This window comes from Mus caroli, chromosome 18 (assembly GCF_900094665.2).
Source record: "Mus caroli chromosome 18, CAROLI_EIJ_v1.1, whole genome shotgun sequence".
NCBI classification, from domain to species: Eukaryota; Metazoa; Chordata; class Mammalia; order Rodentia; family Muridae; genus Mus; species Mus caroli.
This window is the reverse complement of record NC_034587.1, coordinates 6,282,090-6,293,530: the sequence shown is the minus strand read 5'-3', so window position 1 is coordinate 6,293,530 and position 11,441 is coordinate 6,282,090. Positions and strand designations below refer to the sequence as shown.

At 41.7% G+C, this 11,441-nt stretch overlaps 1 protein-coding gene across 1 annotated transcript in view; it reads right to left on the bottom strand.

Annotated features, from left to right (window-relative positions):
* Positions 1 to 11,441, bottom strand: part of Colec12 (collectin subfamily member 12) — a 173,079-nt gene that overhangs the window by 13,991 nt on the left and 147,647 nt on the right. The window contains exons 6-7 of the mRNA XM_029472146.1: positions 4,609 to 5,097; positions 3,682 to 3,818 (exon numbers count right to left, since the gene is read on the bottom strand). Coding sequence (XP_029328006.1) covers positions 3,682 to 3,818; positions 4,609 to 5,097 — 626 coding nt within the window. The remainder of the gene's footprint in view (positions 1 to 3,681; positions 3,819 to 4,608; positions 5,098 to 11,441) is intronic.

Genomic DNA, 11,441 nt, shown 5'->3' with positions numbered 1-11,441 from the left:
AGTTGTGCCAGCACCATATGTTGAAAATGCTGTCTTTTTTTCCAAAGGATGGTTTTAGCACCTTTGCCAAAGTTCAAGTGTGTGTGGGTTCATTTCTGGATCTTCAATTCTATTCCATTGATCTACCTGTCTGTCATTGTACCAGTACCATGCAGTTTTTAATCACAATTGCTCTGTAGTACAGCTTGAGGTCAGGCAAGGTGATTCCACCAGAGGTTCTTTTATTGTTGAGAATAGTTTTTGTTATCCTAGGTTTTTGTTATTCCAGATGAATTTGCAAACTGCCCTTTCTAACTCTGTGAAGAATTGCGTTGGAATTTTGATGGGGATTGCATTGAATATGTAAATTGCTTTCAGCAGGATAGCCATTTAGACTATATTAATCCTGCCAATCCATGAGCATGGGAGATCTTTCCATCTTCTGAGATCTTCAATTTTCTTTCTTCAGAGACTTGAAGTTCTTATCTTACAGATATTTCATTTCCTTAGTTAGAGAGTCACTCCAAGGTATTTTATATTATTTGTGACTATTTTGAAGGGGGTTGTTTTCCTAATTTCTTTCTCAGCCTGTTTATCCTTTGTGTAGAGAAAGGCCACTGATTTGTTTGAGTTAATTTTGTATTCAGCTACTCCACTGAAGTTGTTTATCAGGTTTAGGAGTTCTCTGGTGGAATTTTGTGGGTCACTTAGGTATATTATCATATCATCTCAAATAGTGATAGTTGACTTCTGCCTTTCCAATTTGTATCTCCTTTTGTTGTCTAATTGCTCTGGCAAGGACCTCAAGTAGTATATTGAATAGGTAGGAAGACAGTAGGCAGCCTTGTCTAGTCCCTGATTTTAGTGGGATTGCTTCCAGTTTTCCTCCATTTAGTTTGATGTTGGCTACTGGTCCTGTTTGTAACCAGTTTGTTAGTCTATGTCTTTTTATTAGGGAATTGAGTCCATTGATATTAAGAGATATTTTAAGGAAAAGGATATTGTTGCTTTCTATTATTTTTGTTAGAAAATTCTGTTTTGTTGTTAGAGTTGGAATTTTGTTCATGTTGCTATTCTTTTTTGGGTTTGTTGAAAGATTACTTTCTTGCTTTTTCTAGAGTGTAGTTTCCCTCCTTGTGTTGAGGTTTTCCCTTTATTATCCTTTGAAGGGCTAGAGTTATAGAAAGATATTATGCAAATTTGGTTTTGTCATGGAATGTTTTGGTTTCTCCATCTATGGTAATGGAGAGTTTTGCTGGTATAGTAGCCTGGGCTGGCATTTGTGCTCTCTTAGGGTTTGTATAACATCTGCCCAGGATCTTCTGGCTTTTATAGTCTCTGGGAAGAAGTCAGGTGTAATTCTGATAGGCCTGCCTCTTTATGTTACTTGACCTTTTTCCCTTACTGCTTTTAATATTCTTTCTTTGTTTTGTGTATTTGGTGTTTTACTTATTATGTGACAGGAGGAATTTCTTTTCTGGTCCAAACTGTTTGGACTTCTGTAGGCTTCTTGTATGTTCATAGGCATCTCTTTCTTTAGGTTGAGGAAGTTTTCTTCTATAATTTTGTTGAAGATATTTACTGGCCCTTTAAGTTGGAAATCTTCCTCCTCTTCTATACTTATTATCCTTAGGTTTGTTCTTCTCATTGTGTCCTGGATTTCCTGGATGTTTTGTGTTAGGACATTTTTTGCATTTCATATTTTCTTTGATTGTTGTGTCGATGTTTTCTATGGAATCTTCTGCATCTGAGATTCTCTCTTCCATCTCTTGCATTCTGTTTGTTATGCTTGCATCTATGGCTCCTGACTTCTTTCCTAGGTTTTCTATTTCCAGAGTTGTCTCCCTTTGTTATTTCTTTATTGTTTCTACTTCCATTTTTAGATCCAGGATGGTTTTGTTCAATTCTTTCACCTGATTGGATATTTTCTACTCTATTTCTTTAAGGGAGTCATTTATTTCCTTCTTAAATTCCTCCATTATCATCATAAGGAGTGCCTTTAGATCCATATCTTGCTTTTCTGGTGTGATGGTGTATCCAGGACTTGGTATGGTGGGAGAGTTTGGTTCTGATGATGACAAGAAACCTTGGTTTCTGTTGCTTCTGTTCTTATGCTTGCCTCCCACCATCTGATTATCTCAAGTGCTCCCTGTCCTTGATATATCTGATCAGAGCCTGTCCTTCCTGTAATTCCAGTTGAGTCAGAACTCCTCAGAGCCCAGCTTTCTTTGTGATCCTGTGATTCTGGGATCCTGTGATCTTGAGATTCTGGGTATGTTAGAGTTCTTAGCAGTCAAGCTTCGTTTGAGACTCTGAGAGTCCGGTGTGACCAAGCTCCTGGGATCCTGGGATCCTAATATCCTGGGGGTGTTAGAGTACCTGGAAGTGGTACCTCCTCTGGGGACAGTGGGGCTGTCTGGTGTGTTCTAAACCAAGGTAGACCAGTGCTGACTGGAAGGAACCTGAGCCACTGATCGGGTGGATTCCTTTGTCTGTGCTCCACCTTTCCCTAGGTATCCCTGGTTCTGTTGGAATAGATGTTGTATTCCACTCACCAGTGATCCTAAGATCCTGGGCTTGCTAGGGCGCCTGTGGGTGGAGAGTCCTTTGGAGAGTGCGGGACTGCCCTGCCGAGGTTGGGCCCAAGGTGGCCCGGTGCTGGCACTGAACGGAAGGCAAAACTTCCTTTTTTCAAAAGACTGCTTATCCATCCTGCCCACACATTGGAATTTAGGAGACTGAATTATTTGTGACAGCTGCTTCAGTGAAAATTAGTCCTAACCAGCTCTAAAACATACAGGTACCTAGGGACAAAAATTCAGTTCAAAGAACTTTGTCTGATGTGTCATCTCTGTACCCAAGGAAAGTAACAGCAGATACACAGGCTACATTAGGAGCCTGATATAGCTCTCTCCTGAGAGGTTCTGCCAGAGACTGACAAATACAGAGGTGGATGCTTTTAGCCAACCACTAGACTGAGCACAGAGTCCCCAATGGAGGAGCTAGGCAAGGAGCTAAAGGGGTTTGCAGCCCTATAGGAGAAACAACAATAGGAACCAACCAGTACCCCCAGAGCTCCCAGGGACTAAACCACCAATCAAAGAGTACACATCAAGGGACCCATGGCTCCAGCTCCATATGTAGCAGAGGATGGCCTTGTCAGTCATCAGTGGCAGGAGAGGCCCTTGGTCCTATGAAGGCTTGATGCCCCAGTGTAGGGGAATGCTAGGACCAAGAAGTAGGAATGGGTAGGTTGGTGAGCAGGGGGAGGGCGGAGGGGGGAGGAGGTTTTCAGAAGGGAAACCAGGAAAGGGGATAAAATTTGAAATGTAAATAAAGAAAATATGTAATAAAAATAAAAAATAAAAAGGTGCGGGGGCGGGGGGATTTCCAGATACTAGCTTTTTGTATTTGTAAAACTCATGTGGCAAATATTTTCTCTGCCCTTAGAATTTGAATGAGTCTCCTCTGTGAGTTACAGTTGCTTTAGGTTTGTTTTAGGTTGCTTCCACCTTATAAATTTTGAATTCATTCATATACTCTCATACCTGGATAAAGCCCATGCAAATTGCAGCCTTCCTTTGTCTATGAGACCATGAATTTTTGATCTCTTTGACTCTCTCAAAGGCATGCAATTTCCAAGTATAACTTATCTCTAAATTATAGTTTTCTCCAACCAAGTGTGCAGCTGACATATCATACCTGTTCTTCTCTTGAGTTTATGAAAACAAGATGGGAAGATTTGTCTTCACAGAAAAGCTTAGCATCTTCAAAAATTTCTTTTTCCAATGAAAAATAGTAGCATTTATCTGTGAAGTTCTTCCAGCGAGGCGGACATCCTAGGAATGTAAAGTTTTAAGTGTTGATTTAAAAAACACAGAAGGAAGTCTGCATTTCCTCAGCTGTGTCTAAGATATCAAAGTGACAGCCTTGTACCACTTGCATGCCAATGGGGTGTCCCTGTGTAGAACCAGGCAGATGTTCTAAGATGTGGACTGTACAGCACACAGCAGTGAACACCACACAGTGAAGAAAGGTGGGACTGGGTTGGGCTAGGCTTTATGATGACAGAAAAAAGAAAGTGGGGTGGGTCCTGATACACTGTCAGCTTGGATCAGCTGGAGGTTGTAAATAAGTACACTTCAGAACCAAAGTCTGGCTCATGGACCAGCATGAGGGACCCACGCTCTTGGCTCCTAACTAGTATAGTTTTGCAAAAGACTGTCTGTCAAAGAGACAGAAAGGCACCACAACAGCTTCGTAAGCAAAACCAGAATGTGGACTCTGCCACAGAAACCCTATCTGCATACTGGTGGAGTTAACTGATAAAATGGTCTCTTTCTAAGGAGAAAGAAGAAAGATGAAGGGAACAGCCAGTGTAGAATATCTTGAAGGAAGTATTTGGGGTACAGGGGTCTTCTGAAGGCCTGGCTCATCTAAATGAGTAGAGACCTGATAATGTCTAAGCAGGAACACAGGGTCCTGAGTGGCAGCACTGAGGCATCCAGAGGGACACACAGGGTCCCTGCTGTTTTGTGTAGTAGGGGACTCCTGGGGGCTGGTTTAGCCAAGCTGACACACTGCCTTAGTCCTCCACAACTCTGGCTGAGAAGGACCATTTGCACTTACCGTTGACCTCTGATGCTGGGGTTGGTTCATTCTGCAGAGCCAATGGCTCCATTGCTCCTGAGGGGCCTGGAGGGCCAGGTGGTCCCTTAGGCCCAGGCATGCCTGGCACCCCTGGCAAGCCTGGTAGCCCCCGAGGTCCAGGTACTCCAGGCTCACCCACAGTGCCCTGTAGTCCCTGGAAGCCAGGAGGGCCCTGAGGGCCAGGGAGTCCATCCTTGCCTGGTGGACCTGGTGGTCCTGGGTCCCCACTAGGTCCTTGAGGGCCAGGCTTCCCTGGGGACCCACGAGATCCTTTGGGACCCTGTGAGCCTTTGGATCCTTTGCTGCCACGCTCTCCAGGAGGGCCGACTGGTCCAATTGTGCCCCTCTCACCCGCAGGGCCAGGTGGACCAGGCTCTCCCTTCTCTCCTTTCTGTCCCTTGTTGCCAGTTAGACCAGGTGGTCCCTGAGATCCTCTGTCACCTTTTGGACCTCTGGGGCCAGGAGGACCTAAAACATAAAAACATATATATATGTTCCATTGTGAGTGTATATGCTTATATAGCCTACAATTAAAAAACAACCCAGCACACAAACGCAGGCATTAAGGAGTGCTTACTATCTTTAATGTACTGTAGGCTTTGAGGAATAAGACGGATTGAGAAGCAGCTCACCCAGTATCTTCCTCTGGCTTTAGTGTGTATGTATGGCTATGCATATCACTCACCACACATGTAAATACACCACACACATGTACCACCCATATGCATATAAAAAAAAAAAATCCAGATACAGAGGGAGAACCAAATGAAGACACAAGAAGGTGATAGATAGCTATCTGCACTTTAAGGAGAGAGACCTTGGAAGAAACCACCGTGCAAGACCTGGGCTCCTAGACTTTAAGAGCTAGAAGGAAAGAATTCTGTTGCTTCATCGGGTTTAAATCTGTACAAAACAATACAATGATGTGCTGGTTATTTTTCTTTTTAATAACCCTACTCTCCCTGTGCACAGTGTTTAGGATGAAGCTCAACAGTGTTCACCGATGGGATCCATGCTGAAACAGACACCAATGTTTGTCAGCAAAAGAAAAGCTACGCAGTTTCCCTTCTGTTTCTATGTGTTTAGTCTTTGGCTTGCTGAGATCATGTAGACATCACCTTGCCTGGAAGCTTTATTTAGGACGGTTTATCAAATGCATGAGCCTCACTGTCAAAAGCCCAGCACCTTAGTATATCAACCTTCTGCATCAGAAGGTATCAGAAGGAAGAGGTTTCCAGGTGTTACCTTATTCCAAGAGGTAACTCTTCCAACCTATGTGTTAGGTGGATCCTAGATCTAGCTATGGATTGGCTATGGAGAGACCTGTCTTTCCTGACTCTTTTTTCCCCCTTTGATTTAAGTTTTATTGAATTATGATGAGAAAAGATACATAATTTCAATTTATCTGAATTTGTTAATGTTTAAAAACATATATTGAGTAATAGACTTACATTACATTCTTCTTTCCCTTTTGTACCCCAACTCCTCCCGGAGAGCCCCCCGCCTCAAAACCTTCAATACCTTTCATTTTTTATCATATTCTTTAAAATTTATAAAATATTGTAACAATAAAAATTAGTATTATAAAATTTGTTTGATATAAAACAACAATCAATTGAATAGTCTTATGTTGATGTTTGTCTACAGCAATACTGAAAATACATAACGTTTTTCTCAATATAAATTTTAAATAACTGCAAATATATTAACTGTATGATATTTAAAATAATATATCACTATTAGTTTTTTAAATGAACATAAATTGATAAAGTCTTTGTTTTGTTTTTAGTAGAGCTTAATATCTTGGCTCTTATTGTGGTACAAGTACAAAATAAGAACAGTTTTTGGACATTGGAGTTCATTGCAATAAGGCTGTACTTGAATGTCCCTCACATCACCAAAGGATTTTCTTTCCTGACTCTTAAATGACATTTAAGAATGAGTTCATTGGTCTTATCTGGAACCTGAGTTTTCTTCTCTTTAATATGAAGGAGTATATTAGCCAATCTATGTCACTGAGAGACAAGACCTCTTGCTATTAAATGTAATCTCCTTAAAGTAAGCTGGGGCACGTGTCATTGCAAAATGGTGCCCTAATGGCTTAGAGTGGGAAAGGTAGCTTGTGATGGGTATATTATTATCAAAGGTCTATAAAACAGGCACATAAAAATCATAGCTTCTTAACTGTGTGTTTCACTCAAAGTATATATTAGACCTCAGAAAACACACAAAGTGAAGATCTATTAGAAAATCCAATCATTTTAGGAATTCTTGATACTACTTTCTAAACTTTCAGCCAATAATTAATTTCTCAACTCTTCACACTATGGGTTGATGTTTTCCTGAAAGCTCCTGGAAATGAGTTTATATGCAAGAAGGTTTCTCAGGGCTTGCCTCTCATCTCAGTTAGACTTCTTTTTGTAACCCTCCCCAGACTCCGAATGCACACAGCTTCCCATTGCAGACCTAAATCTATCTTCCTCATTTGGGGTGGCAGCTTTTTTTACTATTTATTATTTCTGAGTAGGGTCTAGATGATCCCTCCCCCAAATTGGAAATGGCTGAATGTCCTCAACTAGTGTACATAGAGACACTCCTTGTTTGAAGGAGGGCATCAAACATGGGTTCCAGCGTCAACACAAAACACCAGCAGATGGTAGTTTCTAAATCACACAATGGAAAGGAATAGGCATAGCAATGTGGCTTTAATAAAAATCTACCTTTCAATAGACTCCCAGCTAGGGTAGTATGAAGCAGCCTCTTCTTGTAAGGTGTTGCACTTATCCACTGGTCCCAGTTTTACAGTAAGATCAAGCTTAATGTCTGAAACTATGCATAAACTAGCAGGCCCGTCATATTACTGGCTTACTCACAGCTACCTTTACCTTGCAAAAAGCAGATAGTCCACCAAGATGCTGAGTTCTATAGATAATAGGATTCATATGACGTTTTTGCTCACTAAAAAAATTAGAGGTTTACTTTTCTTGTTACTTAAAGAAAATTGATGAAAAGAACCAAAGCCATTTTAAAAGCCAACCTTGGACATGGAATGTTTTCCTCTAGGGCCCAAGATGGCCCATCACTGGTTTGCCTCTGGATTATCTCAGGGCTTCTGGTCTTACTTAAGTCTTTTATTGGGTGGTTACTGGAGTGAAAGTAAACTGAAACGAGGGGGGATGGTGCACTGGGTAAAGGTGCTAGCTGTGCAAGCCTGACAACCCAAGCTTGATTCCTGGGACTCATGTAGTTACAGTCACAGCTTTCATGCAGAGAGGTCAGGGATAGAAAGGCAGGCACACCACCCAAAGACTCACTTACATGCTAGTCAAGTGTGGTGGAACAGCAGAAATAAGGGGAAACCTGCTTCAACAGGATTGAGAGCAAGAGCAAAGTTATTCTTAGACCTCCTCATGTAAGCTGTGCCACATGTGTGCCTCTATGTGCGCGCGCATGCTCGAGCACACACACACACACACACACACACACACACGCACAAATGAACAAATAAATAAATGAAAATATGTTGCATACTCCTACCCCATACTACCACACATAAAATGGGAAAGTATTATTGTGTGTATGTGTTCAACAACATGAATTTAGAGTCAAGCGTGTCATGTTATGGAGGCATGTGGATGCTCATTGCAGAAGTGCAACTGAGATTTGCCCATTGAATGTCAAGGCTGAGTGTGTAGTTCTCAATTACTAGGGTCCCCATGTGGCTCAAAAAGTTGTTACAGGCTTCCAAAATTCACCCAGACAACCCAAACAGGATGCTGGGTAGCCCTACATTTACACTGTCATGGTGTGGCTCCTAGATGTCAGAGATGTAGGGAACCTTAAGATGCTGAATTCTCAGATGTTAGACTTTCCCTCACTGCCTCGTTTTGGCTTTGTCATATGCATTATGGACTTTGAGAAGTGCTCTTCCTCCTGGATCCCACTTGAGACAGTTTTAAACATGCTTTTCAACAAAACTTCTATGTGACATAAAGTAGAGAAATGGCCTAAGTTTTGCTTGACGTCCAAGTTCTTGGAACTTTGAATGATAGTACCTGGGAGGCTGAGGCAGAGGACTGCTACGAAGCTGAGGCAGCCCAGGCTACATATTTACTCTAGTTCATCCTGGGATACAATATAAAATTCTATAACAACAACAACAGACAGGGTAGAAATAAAAAAGATACATATAATGCAGTTTTCTTCTCATTTAAAAAAAAAACTACTTTGACTGGAATTAACTAAATATATTAATCAGCCAAGTGTTAACTTTCTGTTACTATAGCAAAAGACCTTAAAAGGAAATATTTATGTTAGTTCATTGTTTTGGAGCTTCTGGTCCATGGCATGTCATCTTGCTTTTGGGCCTGTGACACCAAAGCATCAATTATATCAAGACTGGGAACACCTGGTAGAATAAACTATTACCTTATGGCTAAGATTAGAAAAGAAACTGACAACCCCTTCAAGGTCAAGGGTAGGTAAGACCCCACTAAACCAGCCCTACCTCTTCAACATTCTAGTACTTCCCAGTAACAACAAGCCAAGGACCAAGCCTTTAATACACAGACTGTTAGGGTCCATTCCAGATCCAAACTATAGCGATTTGTAATAAGCAACTGTTAATAGCTTAATCAAGGTCAGAAGAAATGTGCAAATTAAAAACAAAAACAAAACAATAGATAGTTTGGCATGGTGGCACACACCTTTAAGCCCAGCACTGCACTTAGGAGACAGAGGCAGGCTGGTCTCTGTCAGTTCAAGGCCAGCCTGGTCTACATAGTGAGTTCCAGTACAGGCAGGTATATGTCTCAAAACCAAACCAAACCAACAATAACACACTGACAACCCACCTTATACATGGGACTTTTATCTCATCTGCCCTGTACTTGGCATTGTTCCCTGATCTTCTAGCCTTGCTACACATCGCAGAGTTTAGTTCATGTCAATATCTAAGCCAAGGATCCACTCTCAAAGTAAGTGCTTCATCTTTTCAACCTTGCCAAACATGCTGGTCTCTAAAGGCACCAGGGTACCGTGGTGAGGGGAAGCCCAGGCCCGGGAACCAGCATTGCTGCTACAGAACCCTCTGTGTGAACTTGGAACAGTTACTTGGGCTCTCTATGGTTTAGTTCCCTCCCCCAGCAAAGAAGAATGTTAATATTTTCCACTTTAAGGAGTTGTAATGATGTAAGTTGACCATTTATTTGAGGGCCCAGAAGTGTGACCTGCATGTTGCACATTCATAATTGGGCTGAGTATGACTCACCTCCAGGTAAGTCTCCAGAAGCCAGCAGGAAGGACTCAGGCTCAAAGCCACTTTAGCCCTGTGTGTTGTAAGATTATCCTCCACATGCATGTGACACTGTAGCCAGCATAGTACATGTCTCCACTGCACTATGCTGACTACAGGAACAGCACATGGGAAATCCACACTCACACAGGTGCTTTCTAACTCAAGCCAGACATCTTACTCCATGCTCGCTCTTAACTCAAATGCACTCTTCAAAAGTCTGCAAGGTACACACAGATGAGGTTCCTAAAAGAAGAACTTGGTACTCAAATGTTGTCTCATTCCATCCTCATGAAACATTCCTATTGTCTCAGAAGGGCTAAGAGGAAAATATCACACTATACAGAGGGCTCAAATGCTATGTGTAGGACTCAGCCTGGAGAGGAGCAGTTCTGGACAGAGCAGGAATTTCTAGCATAGCAGTGTGCATTCGAAGCCCTCTGTATACATACTTGGGATAAAAATCATATCATTTCTAACCAAAAGAAAGAAAAGGAAAGGATCCTTAACAAGTTTTGGTTGATGAATGTACAGATGGCTGTTGCCAGAGGTCAACATATGACTGTCTATCTAGTTCTCTTTTGCCTTACTTTATTATTTTTTTTGATATAGGGGCTTCCACATAGCCTAGACTGGCCTTGGACTTGCAGTCCTGCTTCTTTGGTCTCCTGGGTGCTGGGATTATGGGTGTGTATGACTTTGTTTTCTGCATCTTTTTTTTCTTATAAAGACTTATTTATTTTATGTATGTGAGCACACTGTAGCTATACAGATGGTTGTGAGCCTTCATGTGGTTGTTGGGAATTGCAATTTTTAGGACCCCTGCTTGCTTGGGTCAACTTTGCTCTCTCAGTCTCTGCTTGCTCTGGCCCAAAGATTTATTTATTATACATAAGTACACTGTAGCTGACTTCAGACACACCAGAAGAGGGTGTCAGATCTCATTACGGGTGGTTGTGAGCCTCTATGTGGTTGTTGGGATTTGAACTCAGGACCTTTAACTCTTACCCACTGAGCCATCTTGCTCACCCTGTTTTCTGCATCTTAATGAGGATGCTGGGATTACAGGTATGCATGTTGGTGAGGATGCCTCTGGTAGCTACCAGCACAAGGTCTTATTAAATGCATAATAACAAGACTTTCTTGGATAATACTACAGTATTTTGAATCTCACAGAAGGCTCACATAAAACCACATACACCAACATCAATCTATCCTGATTTATCAGCTTCTTCACAGTTAAGGGAAGCAGAATGGGGTAGGATGAAGCACTTGTCTCCAGAATGGGAGTGCTTTCTCAACCTCTCATTACCTTGAAATATCTGCTTGGGACTGCTGTTCTGAAGGCAACTGAAAACAGCTATTTAGGTGAGCTTCATACAAAGGCTGAGGTAGGATTAAACTTTGAGATTTGCCAGAATTATATAGTTAGATCCTGTCTCTCCCAAAAGAAGGGGGGTCTGTTGGGTCTTGTCTACCACTAAGCAAGATCTTAACAGATCTGTTCTATCAGGCTAAC